Source organism: Gopherus flavomarginatus, chromosome 1 (genome assembly GCF_025201925.1).
Source record: "Gopherus flavomarginatus isolate rGopFla2 chromosome 1, rGopFla2.mat.asm, whole genome shotgun sequence".
NCBI classification, from domain to species: domain Eukaryota; kingdom Metazoa; phylum Chordata; order Testudines; family Testudinidae; genus Gopherus; species Gopherus flavomarginatus.
This window is the reverse complement of record NC_066617.1, coordinates 134,465,038-134,487,930: the sequence shown is the minus strand read 5'-3', so window position 1 is coordinate 134,487,930 and position 22,893 is coordinate 134,465,038. Positions and strand designations below refer to the sequence as shown.

The 22,893-nt window shown below is 42.9% G+C and overlaps 1 protein-coding gene across 2 annotated transcripts in view; it reads left to right on the top strand.

The window, feature by feature from the left end:
* Positions 1-22,893, top strand: part of WNT7B (Wnt family member 7B) — a 153,051-nt gene that overhangs the window by 8,240 nt on the left and 121,918 nt on the right. The window contains exon 1 of one of the 2 annotated variants that reach the window (XM_050966257.1): positions 194-554. The exons of the other annotated variant lie outside the window; for it this stretch is intronic. Coding sequence (XP_050822214.1) covers positions 472-554 — 83 coding nt within the window. The 5' untranslated portion in view covers positions 194-471. Of the gene's footprint in view, positions 1-193; positions 555-22,893 lie in introns of those variants that run through there. 2 annotated transcript variants of the gene reach the window in all.

Genomic DNA, 22,893 nt, shown 5'->3' with positions numbered 1-22,893 from the left:
CAGTGTCTTTCCATTGTCATCCTCCCCTTTAAAAAAAAAAAAAAAAAGGAGGCGGATTGCGGTGACTGACTGCCCAATGGCAGCTTGGAGTCTCAGGAGAGTTAGAGAAAGAGAGAGAGAGGCATTTTCTGCCATCCAAATCCCTTAAACCATCATCATTCCAACAAGCGAACCCACTCTCTAACAGCTTCCAACCACTGAGACATGACAGGCAGCATTCCAGAGCCAGAGGCAACAGCAGCAGCAGCAGCAGCAACATATACGCTTTAGCACCAAGGGGAAACTAGGCACAACAATACAAACAAAACAAACAAACAAACAAGCCCCCCCACGCCCAAGGGACTGGATTCCAACTCAGATTCAAGCAAAAAGGCCACAGCTGACACCAAAACGGGTGGGGAATAACGATCTGGGGGGCCAGAAAGGAATAATCAAGGAAGCGAACTCCAAGAGTATAAACGGGATTCAGCCATGCTCCTTTTTTCATCTCGCAGTGTTTTACTCTCAGTGTATTACCCTCAGATTTTCCTCATCCTTACCAGTGGGAGTTACCTGTAAGTGATCCAGATTTTTTTTTAATACTCTTTAAAATGACCCCGCTAGCTACCTGGGGGCAGGTTGACAGAAGGGAGCCGGGTTACATAGCGTTGTAGCAGGTCTGTGAAATGTGTGATGATGCTGATGTTTTAAGTCTGTCAGGGGGGCGTATGCAGCCAGGTAGCCGGAGAAGTTGGTTGATAGCTGCTCTTTTCTCCCCAGCGCAGGATGCTGCTTTACCTAAGACCCGGCAGAGCACAGACCACATCTCTCCGACTGTTTTACGTTATCGTGGGAATGTGACATTTTGTCAGCTCTTGAATGATGGGGAAGCACACCTGAACTTTCAGGAGGAAAGGACATAGGGTTGAGCTTTTCCTAGAGGAATTGCAAAAGCCTGCGGAAGGGTGATATCTATTTATGTTCTTAAAGGGGAAATATCTACATCTATCTATCTATCTATATACAGACCTAAGGTTATACAGCCCAGGGCATCTGTATAGACTAAAGCAGAAATCATCAAAGCCTGTGAAAACAAAGCTAGGTTGGACAAATGCACCTACCGATACGTTGCTAGAACTGGATGCTTTCCCAAATAAATTCTCTCTGACCTGATTTAGGAGTTAGAGCTGGCTCCAGAACCTTTCTCGTGGTCGGGGGAGGAAGGGGTTGGGGATGGGGAAGGGTGTGTGGGATTGGAAATAGTTTCGATCTTTAAATTAAATCCCTGTAATCACATATGTGCTTTCTTGGCTCCTGTTAACTCTGGAGTGAGTGCCGGCGCTGGTGGTCCTAAAGGTCTCCCATCAGGTTGGCTAGCTGTCCCAGGTTTTAGGTTGTCAGGTGTTTCTGACTTAAAAAAATCAGCCTCAGGACGCCATTAGCTTTCCTGTCCGCCTGAAAGTCATCCCTCAGGTGGCTCACATGTGGAAGGGGCTAGAAACTAACTGCGCCCTGAATGAAGGCAAAACGTGTCAAGTGTCTCTGCTCGCCCAAAGCCACCTGAGTGCTAACCACATGGAATGTGGAGAACTGAAGTAGTCGAGCGCTGTTTTAGGGTTCGATCCTTCTACATTCCTTGAGCACCTTGAACTCCACTGACTTCAATGGAGGTTTGCAACATCAAATACAAAGAATGTAGGATCGGGCCCTTGGCTGGGTCTGAAGGACATAAAAGACGCGGTAGGCACGTTTCAGTAGGCAGCTGTCGAGGTTACCTGGCTCTGTGGTTGAGGGAGGCTGCGAGGTTTGCCAAAGACTATACCAGTCCGTTCAAGAGACCTTGAACCTGCACCTTCAGCCTAATAAGAAAAACCTGTTTCAGGATTCCTATTTCACGCTCACTTCATATTTATAGTGTCCTGATCAGAAAATACTTTTTTATGATGCCACGACTTTAACTTTTGCCCGCTGAATTGTGTGTGCATGTGTGATGTTAACATGTTTGCCCTCTTTCCGTTTATATATACACACACAGTGTATATCTCTAGTTTCTGGTAGCCCATGGAAAAACATAATCCTCCGCCACGCAAGAGAAGAAAGAATAAACACACCCATCAAAAGAAACTAAACATGTCTATTTCTGCATTCTTAATTCTTAATGAAATGCACATGCCTTGGCTACTGATTTTTAAAGACGCTTGATTTATGGAACCATGTTCGGTTTAATTTAGTTGGATGCTACTGATCAAACCAAATAGCTAAAGCGCTCTGTTTTTCCCATGCGGGTCATGTCTACTGGTAGGTAACCACTTGCTTATAAAATACAGCATTGGCTTCTTTTCTAGAAGGTCAACAGTTATAATAAATAAATAAAAAAAACCCCTTCTAATATAAACGTAGCCATATTTTCTCAAAACCGTAGGAAATTACTATCCTACAAAGTTTGCCTTCTATAAATAGTTCAAATCTTGAAACAAAAGTTTTAAACCACACACCAGATGCTGGGATGCTGGCGGTTTCCCTTGCTGTGTGACATAATTATAAGGTCCGAATGCAAAAGCTATAGAAGTATAATAATAATACTAAGGCAACTGCTGAGGGGGAATACAAGGGAAGCAAGGCATGCTTTATTTAGAGCTAACTACTTAGAGATCTTCTGAGCGCTCATCTGTGACCATGAGAATTTGCTGGGATAAATAATGCCCTCTCCCTTCCCTGTGCCATCCCCAGTTCATCCTGTGAGTCAGGTCACTTGTTCCGCTGCCTGAAATAGACTTGGGGAGTTAGAGCGAGCTCTGAGCTTTGGTCCCTATTGCAATCAAGTAGAGCAGAAAGGAAAGGGATCAGGAGGTGACACATAACAAAGCAAAGCCGAAATCAACAAGCACGTCACTTGATTAATAAATCCATATGAACACAGCCTTGTGTCCTGGAGAAGAAAGCTGCTCAGACTAAACAGGAATGTAATTGCAATCCACACATCTGTGTGCAAGCAAGACTTCGCTCCTTTCCTCTCCACCCCACCAAGAATGTTATTTAAACGCCTGAAATTCCTCTATATCCATCAAATGCATGCTAGTATTAGTTAGCCTGACTCTTTGTGTAGGGTCCCAGACAATGGGTTTTGTACAGCTAAACTCTTCCCTTCCAATAAAGTGTGAGAAATGAAGGAAACCTTCACTCATTGTGATATCTTGCGGGGGGGGGGGGGGGTTCTTTTGACAGTTAAAATAGAGAGAGGTTAGTTGAGTGCCTACTGGATTTGTGTTGTTTATCTTGTGGACAAACATTTGTCCCTGGCTTAATCATGATAGCGTCTGAAGATTAAAGCATGGTAGAGGCTGTTTGAGTATTACCTACTGGGGTCTCTTTAGGTTTGCATTTGTCTAGGGAGTCTGCTTCTCCCGTTGCTAAGGGACTGCCAGTGATGAGGTTCATTTCCCTACGGATCTTTCTGTTCTATTCTGATACGCACAAGAACATGACCGTTGTAACTGCTTCTGTTTACAAGAGAATTGTATACTTTGTACTAAAGGATGCAAAACTTTGGCTTCACAAAGACTTGGGGTGTATGCCTGTTTCTATGCGGGCACTGCGTTTCTGTTTCAAAAGGCATACAACAAAACCCACATAATCAGAACCAATAGTGTATTTCTAATGTGTTTTAATGCACTGTAGGCACAGTGGTATGGTTTCATTGGTTAGTCCAGCAAAAAGTAGGTTGCAGTTAGTTATACTCACAACTGGTTAGAAAAGGGACACCTTAGCAAATACATCTGTATATGGTGAATATGCAATCTGGCAAAGTTGTTATTATTTTGGTGTACATGCATGGTAATAATTGGGACCTCTGCACTATTGTAAACATTTGTGACCAGAAACCATTCGTTTATGATTTTTTAAAAAAGAAACTTGACTCAAATAAAAATACGCTGCTGGTAGACAGATTTTGGAAAGACTATGATAAATTAAACATGTAAAATAAAACAAGTTCTTAATAACTGATTAGTGTAAATGTACAAGAGACAAGAGCAAGCATAATACAAGGTGGCACCTTTTCCTGCAATGGGGATATACATAGTTTCTTGGTGGCATCTTCTAAAATAAAGAGGTTGTAATCTAATGTTTGGAGGTAACATCTGTGTATTTTTTCCCCACTATTCACTTTTATATGGCAAAATGAATGCATTGGTTGGGGATTCATTGCTTACAGCTTGTAGAACATGGGCTATGTATTGGTATAGGAGAAGAGTTTGTCCAGTCATAGATTTATTTGATGTGAATGGGAATTGCCCTTTTGAACACAGAGTAACAGCACAAGCCTTCATGCTGATCGTACATTAAAAACAGCAAGAAAGGGAACTTTCTACATTAGTGAGCAGCACTCAGTGCTGGCTGATTTCAAAAAGTAAGGAGAGAAAACTGCCTCTGTATGAGTTTGTTAATGTTCCTGATGTTGCCACTTCTGATTCCCTAAAACATTGTAATTCCACATCCTCTGCTCCTGGGTCTACTACATACTCTAAGGGGATGGGTTAAAGTGGATTTCTTGGTTTTTCATGTAGTAATAGGAGAATGATAATTCTGAACCCTTAAAGATTAGGTCACTGTTGGTCACTACAGATTTTCATCTGTTGTGTGTAGTTTTGTAGGGAAATGCACACACAGCACAGTACATTAGCTAGGGTACTGGATTTGGATTTATTCCTGGCTCAGTCACTAAGATGCTGTGTGATCTTGGGAAAGTTACTTCATCTCTTTGTTTCCCCCTCTCAGACTTTGTCTATCTTGTCTAGTTAGACTATAATCTCTTTGGGGCAGGGACTGTCTTTTACTAGGTGTTTTCACAATGCCTAGCACAGTTGGGTCCTGATCTCTACTGAGACCTCTAGACACTACTGTAAAACAAATGATAAATAATAAAAGACTTTTGAATGAGATTTGATACTGCATGGTTGTTGTGGGATATGTTGTCTTAGAGCAATAGGGAAACTCACAAATCAGAAGAGAGTGGCCTTTCCTAACACGCAGTACAATAAATACTTTCTTGTGAGAGAGAGCGCTGAAGCTGACTTGCATGTCCCTCATGGTGTTAAAGTCAATGTGAGGTTGGATTATTTGTTTTAATGGACTTTTCTCACACACTAAAGCTGTCACATAGAGATATGAAGCCTGCTTTCAGAAAAGCTGAATACCCATCAGCTCCAGCTGAAACCATTGAAAGTGTCAGTTCTTGGCGCTTCTGAAAATGAGGTTCCTAGTTCTTTTAGAGGTAGGCCCAAACTACCTTGTTGCTTTGATGAGGTTTGGAGCCAGACTGTAAATCTTTGTCATAATCTAGGCCCAAACTCCAGATTCTGAACTTCAGGGAAATTCAATTATGGATCCAGACTTTAGACTTTTGATATACACCTAACAAAACAGAAACAGTAGATAATCGAAAGAGTCAAGTGTTAAATAATGAAGAAAAGGGAGTGGCTACATTCATTGTTCATAATCTAGGATGGCATCCTGAAATTATTACACAGAATGCTTTGGGGACATATTAAAATAAATATGAAATCATTTTAATTATTCAGGTGAGCAGGGAGAATGGTCTAATGCAAAGATGCTAGTATATAAAATAAAGAAGGAAAATCCTCTAGAAGAAAATATTTTGGAAGAAAAGTCAGGGAGCCAAACAAAGAAGGGTTAGGTGTACATCCAGACTGGACAAATAGAGTTTTTATATGGTAAAACCAAAAACCATTAGATTTGTCCAATAGTATAGTATTCCAAAGGTAGCATGTCACAGATTATTTTCTGTTCTTGGGTATACATGGCTTTATAACTGGGATTAAGCTACTGTCAGAACAGATTTCTGACCCCCAAAATATAACAATTCTTTAGTTCTCCCAAGTCATTGTAAATGAACATTGGGAACAGCTGTTAGATCAAAAGGTTGCTACACTGCATCTGTTCTGGAACCTTTCTGTACAGAGCTGGTTACCCTGGGCTAATTTTGCAGGCCCATTTCTTCACTGTCCTACCCTTTTGCACATAACTATGCCCTCAGTGTATGGCCAAGATGCAGAGGTAGTTCCTCCCGCCAGGCTGGTAAGTACACTTGCACCTGCTAACTCCTTGCCAGATGGCTTGCGGCTGCTCGCGGTCCATCTGTCTACTTGCTTCTCCTTGCTGCTTGGCTGCTTCTCCTCCCCTCCCTGTCTCTATAGATCCACCCAACACTACCCTCAAATCCATATTTAAGCATACACATTTTATAATTTTGGCTAGAGCATCTAACAGGAGAAAGCTATGCACTATGTGGAAAATAAACAGAGATTCACCATTATAGCCTTAGAATAAGATTTAGAGTAAGCCTAGACCCCTATCTTGGATTCCAAGATTTCCATGTTCTTGCAAAAATTTCCATGTTCTTTGAGACATTTGGATTGTGCCATATTAGTGAATAGCTGGCATGAATGAATATACCAGCAAACAGTAAAACTTGTAATTGAAAGCTGCAGAGGTAAGCCCTGGGCTGCATGGGAAGCTAATAGAGATCAGGAGCTCAGGCAAAACAATGCAATCAAACAAAAGACAAGGCCAGTGGATTCTCAGCGAGCATTTTAATTCTCCCAAGGGTCATGCAGTTCTCTCTCTCTCCCTCCCCACTCCTTTCTTCCCCAAAGGTAAAATAATAGATCCCTTCCTCCCACCTCCAAATGTGGATGGTCAGGCTGGGTTTGCAATGGGCCTCTATATTCAGCAATATTCACTCATAACAAAGAACATGCATTGTAATTTTTATTTCTACTAATGGAAACGTGGTTGGGGGGGAAGGAGGAGGGGGGGGTCCCGTTTTCTAGATACAAAACAATGCTGCAGATTTAATTTAAAAAATGTCCATGTCTTCTATCTTGATCATTATGTCCAGCTCTCTTCCTAAAAATTGGTAGGATAACACCACAGTTCTCTATATAAAGCACTGAATAATCTTTTTCATATCTCCCTCTCAGGTTATGCCTCCACTTCCAAAAGGGTGTTTTCTTTACAGCCTGTTACGGGGCAAGTGAATCCCATCTCCCTTTGAGGCGGGATAAAGGTGTCAAGGTCCCATAATTATGTCTGCCTGTCCACCCTTAGCCTCAGGGCAGTACAGCCTAATGGCTGAAGTCAATATCCTCTCACTTGGGCTGTATGGCCTAATGGCCACAGTCAGCATGACTGACCTCCTCAACCCAGCTGTGCAGCCTAGTGGCCAGGGGTCAATACAAGCACCCTCCCACTCGAGCCGTACGGTAGTGGCTAGAATCTATAAAGCTGCCTTCCGCAGCAGGGCTGTGCAGCCTGGTGGCTAGAGTTGGGGAAGTGGGCTGCCACCTGTGATGGTGTGTGGTGGCCATGGTAGGGGGACCCAGGCCTTCCCACTCCACCGGTTCCCAGCCTAGGGCCCTGGCAGTGGGTAGTATGTGTGCCACTGAATCAGTGGAGAATCAGGCTGAAACATGCTGACTCAAGAGCCAGTTCAATAACTGGTCCACCGTTAAGTTCCCCTGGGCTACTTCCTACCATTTTTTTTGATGCTATGGTCTGGACATCTTCAGAGCCTCTGGCTTCCTCAGCCTGCTCCCGGCAGCTCCAGCCACCCTTGGGTGTCTGCAGGCATCTGGTTGCCTGCCTGGGCCTTGGTGTCTCTGGCTCCTGTAGTCTGGGGTTCCAGTTGCTCCCAGGCTGGAGCCTGTGAGTTGCATTCTTCCCCTTCAGCGGCCAGCCTAGAATGACGGGGCTGCTCCATTTTATAGTGAGCCAGCACTTGGACCCCGCCCAGTAGAGGAGAAGGGTGTGTGGCTTTCTCTCCCCAGACTGTGGGGTTTATCCCTTCCTGTCGAGTGTGGGGCAAGTACACCCTGTCACAAAGCCCGAAAGCTAAGTTGCTGTAAAATCCTAGTGAAGACATGGTGCTGGTAGTTTTTAGCATGCTGCAGCTAGGCAAGGTCAACATTATAGCCTCATCCATGGTTGGCCTCACTTAGCTACTTCATGGTTATAAACTACAGAGCCTGGTCTCCACTAGGTTTTACAGTGAACTAGCTAAAATGCATGAGATATCTCACTGTAAAAATACACCTAGTTCTGGCAGTGAAGACATGGCCTCAATTGGAGAACTAATGTGTCTTGTCCAGCAGTTCAGACAGGTTCAGGAAACAGTCTGAACCAGTAAAACAGACAATTTGTATTCAGTTATCAACTACACTTTTGATATTCATTTTCTTTTCAACCAATGACCAGAGAACAGATTTAAGTGGTAGCTGAAGCCTCACAAAGGGTAAAATTTACCCTGTGCAAAAATCCAGTAGAAACCCTATGTAGCAGGTAAATCACACTTAAACATCATGGGTAATGCTTAGGTCTTGAATTGGCCCAAAGTTCCTACGGACCAGATCTTCAAAGATATTTGGGTGCTTAATTTCCCTTGAAAGCAATGAGAGTGAGGTGCTTAAGCACCTTTGAGGATTTGGGCCAAAGTAACCAGAAAAAGGACATCAAATGGGATTTCAAGAGTGTAACTGAGAGCACATATTAGCCTTATAAATTCTAAATGTGGCATAAGAACTGACCCTGGTGAAGCGGCATCATGTCCAGTAGTGACTGTTACTGTGCCGCTAAAATTTTCAACCTGTTACAATCCTTGAGGGGGCCATTTAGGGATCTGGGGCAAAAATCTGTCTCGGGATTGGTCCTGCCTTAGCAAGGGGTTGGACTAGATGACCTCCTGAGGTCCCTTCCCACCCTGGTATTCTATGATTCTATGTTTAGCCACAAAGCTGCCATTAAACTCAATGGGGAACACTTCATTTTCAGAGAGTTGCATGGAATTCAGCCACAAAACTGCCAGCCTCTTTAATGGGAGTTCTGTGGTTTAATCCAATGCAAAAGGTATGGGAAATGCTGGCGCCTAACTCCATGCTGCTGACCCATTCCTGGACTGAATGACAAAACAATTCAGGAAAACATCTGCTTCTTGGGAGGCCATTTGTTACATCACAATAAATTATGGAATATCCTTACATTGTGTCATCTTACCATCAAGGGCCTAATTCTGATCCCACCTAGAGCCTAACCCAAATCCCAATGAAGTGAATCAGCAGTAACATCCAGTGAAATCAACCAGGTTACTGTGGTGAAGTGAGAGAAGACTCAGCCAATGTCAGCATGATTCTTGCTCTTCTAGTATTCCAGGATAGCTTTGACACAGGCTACCATATTATGGAATAGGAATATACAGACAAGGCATCATTAATAGAAGGCTATTCCTCCATGTCAGACAAAACCCCAAATCAGTTTTTGGGCTATTGAAATAATCATTATGGCCTATGGAGCCAGTAAGAGCTGACATGAAAATAGTGTATTTTTTTAAGGGGGAAAACACTTCAAAAGCATCATGGCATTTGTTCTTTATGTGCAAGGCATTGTGGGGCAGTCCACCCTTCAAGTCTGGAAGTAAGGACAAGCCATAAAGATATAACTACTGTCTGTCTGCAAGTAGGCATGGAAAACAATTTGAAGTGTCTTTCATTTATAATTACTTAAGCATTGCAGACCTGGAACTGGATATTAGATCTCCTTGCCTGGCTGAAGTGAGACATAATTATAAAATGCTACTAATATTTAACATTAGTGTCTTGCATTCAAGGCTCTCAAATGAATTAATCCAACATTCACATGAACTTGGCAAGGATTATTTCAGCCACCATTGGGGTGGAATGCAAGAGCTGATTAATAGCACACAACACCACTGCACATACACTTAAGACCAGAACTGAAGACAGTGACTATCCCCAGTTGAAACAGAAGGAAGAAATTAGGAAAACCCAAATACAATGACGTGGGTTGGAATTTGCTGAGGATGATGAGATTAATGCCCCTAAAGAGGCAACTTTGCCTAACGGGTTAAGTCCTGGCCTAGGAACCAATAAGTTCTGATTTCTAATGCTGTCTCAGCCATTGAATAACTGTGTCCTGAGACAAGTCACATAACTTATCTATGCCTTAGTTTGCCTTGTCTTTAGAATGGAGGTAACACTGACTAAGGTGGTTTCAGAATTAATGTTTGCACCGTGCTTTGAAAATGTAAAGGGCTAAGTTATTACTTTTACTAAGATATCCAAGGAATCATTAATGACCACAAGTGGTTGAGTCTGCACTTCCATTTCTCATCTGAAGCATGGCACCTCTTTGCTGGTGCAGTGGCACAGCTTTAAACCAGGGAGAAGTGTAGCCATATGCTGATATTAGCAACATTATTTCCTGTTGCACATAGCTGTTCTATGGAAATCTCCCATCCAAGTATTGACATAGTCAGGTCATGCTTAGCTCACAATAGATGACAAAATCACAGTGCAAGATGGATAGCACAGGCCTGGATAACAGACATGACATGGTTAAAAGAATTGAGAGAAATGGCAGAATCTCCCATGACTTCACTGGCAGGATGCCAATGATCCATGTGACTATTTGGTTAAAAGAACCTTTTCAACCATGAGATCATTTTTTGTTGTATCTCTTTCTTTTCTAAACTTTAAAAAAAAGAAAACAAAGTTACCACACAAGTTTCTGCAATAAAGTTAGACTGAAGTTGGATGACATAGGAAGATAAATTCAGGGGAATTCAGAGAAGGGAAATGGTGTTCTTAAACAAACCTGCTGTGAAGAGAGTCCCAGAGCATTGCATGACTTTATATACTGTATGATGATTAATACTGCCATACAACAAAGCAAGCTAAGGATGGAGAATGAGACTCAAATCTGAGTTTTGGCTGTTGTTGCCTTAAAACCAGACCTGTCGTGAGGGGTAATTTTAATATAATAAACCTAACATTACTAGGTATTTGTATAAATAGAATGGGCTAGATCTGGCATATGCTAATTTCCTCTTCATTCCTAAAGTGGATATCAATAGTGTTTGAATTTTGATTTGTTTTCTTTTATTGGTTCCCATCACGTTATTATCCAAGCATGTCCCACATTAATTAGATTGGCAAAGCAAAGTCCCTAGCAGATTTCAGGGAGTCTTTTTCTCTTCTCCTTTCTCTGATCACAGGAAGCTCTGCTTTGGGAGGATGGGGCTGGGGTCAGGTTATTGTCGTTAATGTCATTCTCGTTATGTTGGAAAAGATTTATCAAAGGGGAAGTTCTTGCACTGTGACCTAAAGGTCATCAGACTCTGGATTAACCTAATCGCCTCTGGAAATTTGTTCCATAGCCAGAGCCCCTTGACCAAGAATACCTTACCTCTGGCTCTTACCAGAGTCTTGTCTTGTGCTTTATAATCTGCATTGTCCTGAGAAGTTCAGCTGGCTTGGTGTAGACAGTGATATGGTCTGTAATGTAGCTGTGACTTGCTCCATTAATTGCTTTAAGGATTAGGACCGCCACTATGAACTTGTAGTGGAAGTGGACTGGGAACCCATGGAGGGACTGGAGCACAGAAGCGATATGCTTATAGTAACCTAGCTAGAGGAAGAGGCCAGGCAGCTGCATTCTGCACAAATTGGAGCCTTTTTCATCTGCAGCTTCAGCTACAGCAACCCAGTCTAGAGGTGATAAATGCAAGTATCACTGTGGCCAAGTTCTCATCTCTGAGGAAAGGGTAAAATTCTAAATGGGCAGCAGAGGATTTCCGTAGGTGTTCAGGGTTTGTTCGGGGTTGTGCCCAGGGTGGCAGAAGCCATGATTGGAGTGTGCTGAGCTCAGGCAAGCCTTGGCTGGACTAATGACCCTTAGGAAGCCATTGAAATCCTTCGTAGTATAGAGTAGTTCTGAGACTGCTTTAAACCATAAGGACAGGTCTGCTGTAGTACTAGCCCTATGATTGTGAAACCACACATGGCTACTTTGCAGCTCCCCCAACCAGCTTCACTTACTGACCACAACTGAGGGTTCAGCTCAGTGTCTATACACTAGTACTAAAGAACAAGCTTCCAATGGCCTGTGTGCACGCATGTAAATGCATACACATGCTCACATAAGATCTCACGAAGGCCAGACTACTCAGCTGAATAATTAAGCAACAAGACTTGGCAGGTGACATCTGATGAGATAATCGTACCCCTGGGGCATTAGAGGCATGAGGTGCAGCCAGGTGCCACTAATCTTCCCATGGGTATGATTTTCTTATGGTAACCACAACCTCAAGTATTGTCATCTTGCTGTTATGAAATTCATTCAGCATAGGACCAAAGGGACGGTACTCTTGACATCTTTAATTTGTTGGTATTTCAGTAACATTTAGAGGCCTCCTGATTAGCAATCTCTTGTGCTAGGCACTGTACACAGATATACAGACCAAGACAGCTTTTTCTCATTATTTTCCTTTTTTACTCTGCTCAACCAATAGCAGAGTGAAGCAAGGGTCTGGAATAAACACTGAACTTTCCTTCTCTTCTTCCCACTTACACTCCAATTTGAACACTGGCTTAGGTGTAAACAAATGAGTGAAATAAAAATCAGTGGGACCTGCCACTTCATTTTAAGACATGCCACTGACTTGCACCATTTTAAGCATCTGTCACCTGAGATTCCTGAGCCTTTCATTTTACAGTGGGTGCCATTAAAAACATGTAAACATTGCACCACATTATTTGATCTCTAAATCTCACTCACTATATGCTTGCATAGAAGCTGTGTGTGCAATAGAAGCTAGATTACACTGCTCTACAGCCAAAATGCTTCTGAAATAAATGTAGTCCAACTTTACTAATTCTGGGTCACTGAGAACGAAAATGATGCTTAAAATTGTTGATTGGCTCTAGTTTTCAAGATATGCTATTGGGTCAGTATATACGACCCTTGACTTGGGAATGGCGGAGGATAAGTGAGTTATAAAGGGAAGGGATCTCAATTTAAACCAGAAATGACTAAAATACATCTTTGACTGGATCTATGAATAAATCTATGACTGGGTTTGGACAGTACTTGCTTTTTAGGCAAAACAATGAATGATGAAATCTGAAGCTGGTATTGCGTCATACATGATATGAATTGCATCATGTTATTCCTAGAAGTCATGGATGATGCAATCATAGCGAAGCTTACATCACTCTGCTGAACAAATTGCCCTATATCAGCTCTAGAAATCGTACAGTGTCCTGCTCTCTTATTTGTCAGTGTTTGATTTTGCAAAGGGACACATTTCTGTTTAGCCAAAGTGAGCAGAGATGCCTCATACTTGTGTGAACAGTGCAGATAACTTCTGCTATTTTGTGGTGAAGTGACTTTTGCATCACAAAAGCGCAGAAAGCCTATCACCTTTCTTTTGGCTGCAAAATTGGAGATCAGGACAAGAGGTGGGCCCCACACATATGCTGCAACACTTGTGCAACAAATCTTCGCCAGTGGTTGAACAGGAAAAGGAAATCTATGCCTTTTGCAGTGCCAATGATTTGGAGAGAGCCAACAGATCATACCAGCAATTGTTACTTCTGCATGGTGCCTCCAGTTGGGAAAGGTGTGTCAAAGAAGAAAAAGTGGACTGTGCATTATCCAAACATTCTATCAGCTATACGCCCAGTACCCCACGGAGAAGGACTGCCGGTTCCTGATGCACCAGAATCATTCTCACCTGAGTCAGATGAGGAAGAGGAAGAGGATGAAACTTCTGGTCCTGAACCATCAATGTCACAGGACCCTCATTTTCTCCCATCCTCCTCCTCTGAACCACACCTCATAACACAAGGTGAACTAAATGACCTTGTCAGGGATTTGGAACTACCCAAGAGTAAGGCAGAGCTGTAGGGTTCCATACTACAGCAGTGGAATCTCCTGGCAGGCTATCAGGGCAAATGGAGCCCATCAATGCTTGCAGACTATTGCTGGACAGTGACAAGAGATGCTCCATTTAATGAATACAAGAGATAAGCCAAGAAGCGCTGAGTAGACATTGAATAGGACTAAACTATGTACATAATAGTTTTTTGCCTTTTGTTTCATAATACATTTTATTTATATAACCCTTTTGCTGATTTTTAAAGTGTTACATAAACAGGACAGGTGAAATATTATCATGTAAAGCAACCATAAACACTTGAAAAGACCTAGGTTTACAATTTATGATTAAAACTCTACTACCTACACAATATACATAGACATAAAATGTAAAAACTTAAATATCTTAGAAACAGTAGCCAATCAGTTGTTTTAATTGTCATATTTGAATTCAGCACATCAAAATACATAATAAATATCACATTTTATCTCTGAAGCAGACGACTTCTCAAAAATTGTAGACCAGTGTTACAGCTATTACACACTAGAAAACATTTGTTTAAATCCCACGTCTACAGTTCTTATTAAGGGCCCTGTGCTGTAAGGTGCTGAGGACCTCCTGCATGATAATGAGCCCCCTTCAACTCCCACGGACATGAACAGGAATTGAGGCCCTTCGTATCTTGCAGAATTGAACCCCATGTCCTTTCCAAATTAAACAATCACTGACTTCAGTGAGAGTATTAAATGTATAAGGACAGACGTGAGAAAGAGACAGCATAGTACAGAGGACGGCCTATATTCTATTTCCAGTTCTGCCAAGGGCCTGCTGTGTGACCACATCACTTCATCTCTCTCTGTGCCAGTTTGTTTTCTCTGTTTGGACTGAAAGCTGTTTGTGGCAGGGTAGGGCTCTCCCCATGCATGTGTTCCGCACCCTAGCACAGTGAGGCCCTGACCTTGGTGCTACTATAATACAAACAGCATAAGCTCTGACCCAGTGGAAATTTTGGCTAAGTAACTTTGCAGGATTTTATTCTTCATTAAGATGTTAATTGTAAATAAATACTAACATATAAAATCAATGAGGAAGATGTCATATGTGGGTAATAATGAACCATGCTTCTGAGTTAGATACTGTTCAATTCATTGTACCTTAGCAGAAGAAAAATTCGTTTAGTGGGAACTTGAATCCTTATTTTGCCTTTCTTAGTATCACATAAATATGCATTCCAAGGCGTATAATATCTTTGCCTACATAATAGCCCCTTAGTGGCTACTGAGTAATTAAGAAGTCAGCTTTATCTTTATGTCAGTTGCTGGCACAGGTTATGTTCACTGTAAGACATCTTCAGAAATAATTAAAATGATGACTGACAAAACTTAATGCTGCGAAAAGAATTTCTCTCCTCATGTACCACTCCTAAAGGCTGCTTGTAGACATTTTGTCAAATCCATCCCTAGTGTCACTTCTTTCACTTCAGTAAATGCACATGGAATGATCTTGGCCCCTTATTTTTAGACAATGATCCTCAACATATGTTTTTAATTTTTTTTTTTTTGGTATGTATGTAAGTGAATTTTATGCTCATGAAGGGTGCAGGAATCACAGCCCTGGAGCCTGATCCCCTCTCCTTACCCACAAAACTACTACAGCACAAGCAGAGAGTGTGAGAGCTTCCTCACTGCCCTTCATCCTTGTGCCTCTAGGCATGAGTGGGTAACTCAGTCTCTGTGCTTATTTAATCTTTGGCCAACCTGCACAGACTGACAATACGGGTGCCAATTGTGGTGGTTTCTGTGATGTGGATAACTGTCCACGGGGAACTGGATTAAGACCATCAACTCATTTCAAGTACTCTAGGCCACAAAACATTTGCCAAAGGGTAACAATTCTTTTGGTCACTACTGACTTGGCCCACATTTACAGCAGAGATGAAAGGCTCCATAACCCAATACCAGTCCCTCGAGCCATTCAGTTTTCTGGAATCATTTAAAAAATAACAACGTTATATCATCTACATTTTCTTTGCTGTGCTGTTTTTAAGTGCGTGAATTGGTCATTTAGGTGTACAGTTCTCATTATATCAGAGGGGTAGCCATGTTAGTCTGGATCTGTAAAAGCAGCAAGGAGTCCTGTGGCACTTTGTTAGTTGTTAGTCTATAAGGTGCCACAGGACTCTTTGCTGCTTTTACAGTTCTCATTATGTAAATATTTAGGATGCAAGCCCAGAAACAGATTTTAGAAGATGGTAGGGGGACACACAGAGCCCTGACATATGAGAGATATTCTCCCTTAGACATCAATAGAAGTTGTGTCTGCTTGCACCTGGGTGTAAGTTTTAATCTCATATAGCGGAGTTCACATCTGGGCCTTCAGCAGGGAACATTTCATTACAGCACAGAAGATTCCATTTTTGTATTTGTTTGGTCTTCTTGTGCTCTCAGATAGCTAGATCTTTGCCTGCAGATGTACCAACAGCTGATTTTACAAAATATACGCTATCTACAGCTTTCGTTTCCATAGTATCTGAGCACAGGCTTTAGTGTATTTATCCTCATAACAGCTCAGTGAATAAGGAATACTAATAGCCTTGTTTTAGAGAAAGGGGACTGAATAACACAAGAGACTTGCCAAGGTCTCTCAGGGCTGGCTAGGGTTCTGAACCCGGACTTCCAGCTAAAACCATAACCCCTGGGCCATCCTTCCCTGATGCACAGCTGAAGTTGGAGTTGGAGTTATACATTTAATAGAAAGTGAGCTTTACACATTTTCTGACTATGTACTGATGTTAAACAATAGACTGGGACTCAGAAAATACCTTGGGACCCTTGGGTTAAGATCTGGAGGGAAGCACTTAGATAGCGTTGCTGCTGAAGTAGGTTCATGCTGACCTTTCCGGGCTAATGTGAAGTGGTACAGTAGTGCAGCCAGCTCCTTCTAGCTGAAAGAGACCATAAGAGGTGATTGGGGTTTTCTTCTAGGGGGTAATTTACATTTGTTTGTGTTGGCACTAAAACACTACTTTGTAAGTGTAAGTTACTCTGGGCAACGAGTGTTCTGCTTGGGTCTTCTCTATCAGATGCAAAAGAGAAGCACGCTGTGATATCAAGGGGGCGTTTGTTAAGCTGGAGTGTCCTGGTTAGGACCCATTACTGATATGTCTTTTCAGTTTCCAAAGTTAAGGGGAAATGAGACACAAAAGAGTGTGTGTGAGTAGGTTATCATATACGCTTTGAGTGTGCTGTGAAGCTTTAGACTTAGTGTTTTCTATCAGCCAAGAAGTGCATCAGTGGCCTACAAATGCATACCTCAGTGTGGCTTATTGTTATTAGATTATGGAAAGTTCATTTTAAATGTAGTTTATTTTCTTCTATTTTAGAAAAAAATAAAACAATTATAGAGGGCTCATGCAATGTGTCCTTCTACTACGAAAAATAGTTCCTGATAGGAGAAAGGGAAAGAGCTAGCAGATTAAATAAGCCTTTCTTCTACAATTCTGAATATATTAATCACTTAAAAAATTAACTCATTTCCTCTCTCTTATTCAGCGTCCCTGGTCTCTTTGGGGTCCTTTTCTCCTCGCCTCCTATTCTCAGAAGCCCAATTGCCTTTTCAGCAGCAGTTTGCATCCAAGCTGCCAGTTTCAACTCTCTTCCTTCCATAAGCACTAAGGACCCAATTCAGAGCATGTAATAGTATATTTGTTCAGGACAGCGCTTAAGCACATGCTTAAAGCTAAGCAGCCGCTGAAGTGGTGCCCTGAATAGAGACATAAGCACATGATTAAATGCTGTCTGAAACAGGGCTAAATTTAGCTTTTACCCTAGAAAGTGAATTATAGGTGGGCTGAAAGGACTGCACTCTACTGACAAGTTGGGAGCCTGGCCCCTTCAGGGAACAGGGACATTTACACTATTCAGTTTTTCTCCTTCAGCCCTTTACTCTTTACTCCCATAACTGTCTCTTTTCGCCAGCATCTCCTTGCCCTTTGTTATTTATCAAATGCCAATTGTCTTTGTACATGAAACAAACTGCCTTGCCCAAAGAACTTACAATCCAATCCAATTTAAGGCACCTGCAAGAGCGAGGGTGGCATACTGGTGGTGGGCTGTGTGGTGCAGGTAGGAAGACAGTGGTAGGTGGGAGAGGAAAGGAGGGGCTGCATGTTCAGCACAGGGAGGGAAGAATGGATGGAAGATAACAATGGGAACAGAGGGAGCATGGGGTTGGGCATTCAAGAGGGAGGGAAAGAGTGGGAATTCCATATGTAGTGGGACAGAAAGGAATGGGATGCTGAAGGGGAAGGAAGCTGGACATTGAAAAAGGCAGCAAAGGACATGTGGACAGCTCTTGGCATGTTCAACTTCCAGGCTGATAATTGTTTTGCTTGAAAAAGAAAAAGTGTCTTTTGGTCAGAAGTCTTGTTGCCTGAGATGCTCCTTCCTATGACTCAGGTGGCCAACTCATAGACTTAAGGTCAGAAGGGACTATTATGATCATCTAGTCTGACCTCCTGCACAATGCAGGCAACAGAATCTCACCCACCCACTCCTGTAACAAACCCCTAATCTATGTCTGAGTTACTGAAGTCCTCAAATCTTGGTTTAAAGACCTCAAGGTGTAGAGAATCCTCCACTGAAGTTAGCAAGGACTTCCCTTTGTAGCAGGCAGGGGAAACAAGAGAGGAACGCAGAGAGCACAAAAGTAATGGATGAATGAAACAAAATTGGCAAAATTTTCACCAAACCCAGCATTGTGCATTTGGGCAGAGGATTTTTGCACAGCCAGCTCAAACAACAAACTCTGTGGCTGACTCTGCATCTGCAGGATTTATGGGCTCTGATTAAAAAGACAAGGAAAGGATAGACCCTGCATGCAATGTTAGGATTATCTAATATAAGCCTTTTAAGGCCAAGACATTCTTGTACTATCTGTCTGTACAGCATCTAACACAAGAGGGCCCCAACCTCTCTAGGTACTCTGGATAGATGCGTCTTTTATTATTGTAGACATCCAAAAACAATGAATGAAATAAATCATCATCATCATAAGGAATGTTTGAGAGATTAGTTGTTGAGGGTGAGGTCACTAGGGAGAAGCCATGATTTTGTGCCTGGGTAAAAGTGAATTCATACCATTACAAGAATATTGCAAGGTTCTGCAGTAATGGCAAGACATCTGTGATAACAATGTTGTAAAATGTGGTGATGCTTCTGCTATAAAGTAAGTCATTCAGGAAGTGTAGAGATGCCATGCTTCCTGTACGCTCTTCAGGCAGACTTTGGTTTCCTGGGGCTCACTTCCTGCTGGGAACAGAAACAAAGAAGCCCAGGACAGGGCAGTTACAGGGTACAGCTCTATAGAGCAGTAGGAAATTTACCACCTCATTTCTGTACATAGTTCTTTTAATAACAAAGGGTTTATCTTGACACTGGTCTGCTTGTCAGTAAGATGCTACATGGTATCAAGACTGGGAGCAAATAATTAAGCAATCAATTTGCAGACACCCAGAAGGCAATAAAGTGATAAGTAACAGTCAGCATGGATATGTCAAGAACAAATCCCATCAAACCAATCTAACAGCTTTCTTTGGGTATGTCTACACTACGGGATTATTCCGATTTTACATAAACTGGTTTTGTAAAACAGATTGTATAAAGTCGAGTGCATGCGGCCACACTAAGCACAATAATTCGGCGGCGTGCGTCCATGGTCCGAGGCTAGCGTCGATTTCTGGAGCGTTGCACTGTGGGTAGCTATTCCCGTAGCTATCCCATAGTTCCCGCAGTCACCCCTGCCCCTTGGAATTCTAGGTTGAGATCCCAGTGCCTGATGAGGCAAAAATCATTGTCGCGGGTGGTTCTGGGTAAATGTCGTCAGTCATTCCTTCCTCTGTGAAAGCAACGGCAGACAATCATTTCGTGCCCTTTTTCCCTTGATTGCCCTGGCAGATGCCATAGCATGGCAACCATGGAGCCTGTTTTGCCCTTTGTCATTGTCACCGTATGTTTACTGGATGCCGCTGACAGAGGCGATACTGCAGCGCTACGCAGCAGCATTCATTTGCCTTTGCATGATAGCAGAGATGGTTATCAGTTGTTCTGTACCGTCTGCTGTGCCATTGTAAATTGACAATGAGATAACGGTTATCTGTCGTTCTGTACTGTCTGCTGCCGTCATGGGTGCCCCTGGCTGAGGTTGGCTGGAGGCGCAAAGACAAAAATGGGAATGACTCCCTGAGTCAATTTCTCCTTTAAGGTATCTAAAAATAGTCAGTCCTGCCCAGAATATAGGGCAAGTGTACTAGAGAACCGGAGAACCAGAGAGCACAGCCGCTCCGTGTCAGATCCCGCAGAAATGATGAGCTGCATGCCATTCACGGGGGGTGCCCCTGCAACAACCCCATTCGTTGCTTCCCTCCTCCCCCAATCCTCTTGGGCTACCATGGCAGTGTCCTCCCTATTTGTGTCATGAAGTAATAAAGAATGCAGGAATAAGAAACACTGACTTGTTAGTGAGATAAAATGAGGGGGAGGCAGCCTCCAGCTGCTATGATAGTCCAGGCAGGACATTAAGCGGTGTGGGGGAGAGGAGCCCAGCATACCGCTGCTATGATGGTCCAGGCAGTACAGAATTTTTTCTTTACACATGAAAGGGAGGGGGCTGATGGAGCTCAGCCCCCAGTTGCTATGATGAGGACGGTTACCAGCCGTTCTGTACCATCTACTGGGAATGACTGGGAATCATTCCTATTTTTACTCAGGGGCCCCTGGCCGGCCTCACCTGAGGTCAGCCAGGAGCACTCACAGGCTGATGACGAGGACGGCTATCAGTCCTACTGCACTGTACCATCTGCCATGGGGGAGGGGAGGAGAGAGGATGCTACTGTTTACCGCTGCAGCACCGTATCTACCAGCAGCATGCAGTATACATAGGGTGACATATAAAAAAGTCAAGAAACGATTTTTTCCTCTTTTCTGTCATGGAGGGGGAGGGGGATAAATTGACGAGATATACCCTGAACCACCCCGGACAATGTGTTTGACCCTACAGGCATTGGGAGCTCAGCCAAGAATGCAAATGATTTTCGGAGACTGTGGGGACTGTGGGATAGCTGGAGTCCTCGGTACCCCCTCCCTCCCTCCCTCCCTCCATGAGCATCCATTTGATTCTTTGGCTTTCCATTACGCATGTCACGCAGCACTGTGCTGTGGACTCTGTATCGTAGCCTGGAGATTTTTTTCAAATGCTTTGGCATTTCGTCTTCTGTAACAGAGCTCTGATAGAACAGATTTGTCTCCCCATACAGTGGTCAAATCCAGTATCTCCTGTACAATCCATGTTGGAGCTCTTTTTGGATTTGGGACTGCATTGCCACCCATGCTGATCAGAGCTCCACGCTGGACAAATAGGAAATGAAATTCAAAAGTTCGCGGGGCTTTTCCTGTCTACCTGGCCAGTGCATCCGAGTTCAGATTGCTGTCCAGAGCGGTCACAGTGGAGCACTGTGGGATACCGCCTGGAGGCCAATACCATCGATTTGCGGCCACACTAACCCTAATCTGATATGGTAATACCGATTTTAGTGCTACTCCTATCGTTGGGGAGGAGTACAGAAACCAATTTAAAGAGCCCTTTATATCATTATAAAGAGCCTCGTTGTGTGGATGGGTACAGTGTTAAATCGGTTTAACGCTGCTAAAATCGGTTTAAAAGCGTAGTGTAGACCAGGCCTTTGACAGGGTAACAAGCTTGTGGATAGGGGGGAAGCGGTAGATGACTTCAGTAAGGCTTTTATACTGTCTCGAATGACCATCTCATAAACAAACTAAGGAAATACAATCTAGATGGAGCTACTATAAGGTGGCTGCATAACTGGTTGGAAAACCATTTCCAGAGAGTAGTTATCAGTCGTTCATAGTAATGCTGGAAGGGTATATCAAGTGGGGTCCCTCAGGGATCAGTTCTGTTCAATATTTTCATCCATGATTTATATAATAGCATAGAAAGTACACTTATAAAGTTTGTGAGCGATACCAAATTGGGAAAGTTTACAAGTGCTTTGATCTGAACAAACTGGAGAAATGATGTGAAGTAAATAGGATGAAATTCAATAAGGACAAATGCAAAGTACTCCGCTTAGGAAGGAACAATCAGTTGCACACATACAAAATGGGAAATGACTGCCTCGGATGGATACTGCAGAAGGGGATCTGGGAGTCATAGTGGATCACAAGCTAAATATGACTGAACAGTGTAACACTGTTGCAAAAAAAGCAAACATTATTCTGGGATGTATTAGCAGGAGTATTGTAAGCAAGACACGAGAAGTAATTCTTCTGTTGGACTCTGCACTGATTAGGACTCAGCTGGAGTATAGTGTCCAGTTCTGGGCCACATTTCAGAAAAGATGTGAACAAATTGAAGAAAATACAGAAAAGAACAACAAAAAAGATGAAAGGTCTAGAAAACATGACCTATGAGGGAAGATTGAAAAAATTGGGTTTGTTTAGTCTGGAGAAGAGAAGACTGAGAAGGGACACGATCTCAGGGTACGTCTACACTACAGGATTATTCCGATTTTACATCAACCGGTTTTGTAAAACAGATTGTATAAAGTTGAATGCACGTGGCCACACAAAGCACAATAATTCGGTGGTATGCGTCCATGTACAGAGGCTAGCATTGATTTCTGGAGTGTTGCATTGTGGGTAGCTATCCCATAGCTATCCCATAGTTCCCGCAGTCACCCCCACCCATTGGAGTTCTGGGTTGAGATCCAATGCATGATGGTGCAAAAACAGCGTCGCGGGTGATTCTGGGTAAATGTCGTCCTTCCTTCCTTCCTTCATGAAAGCAATGGCAGACAATCATTTTGCGCCCTTTTTCTCTGGATTGCCCTGGCAGATGCCATAGCATGGCAACCATGGAGCCCGTTTTGCCTTTTGTCACTGTCACTGTATGTGTACTGGATGCCACTGACAGAGGCGGTACTGCAACGCTACACAGCAGCATTCATTTGCCTTTGCAAGGTAGCAGAGACTGTTACCAGTCGTTCTGTATTGTCTGCTGTGCCATTGTAAATTGGTGATGAGATGATGGTTATCAGTCGTTCTGTACCATCTGCTGCTGTCATGGGTGCTCCTGGCTGACCTTCGCTG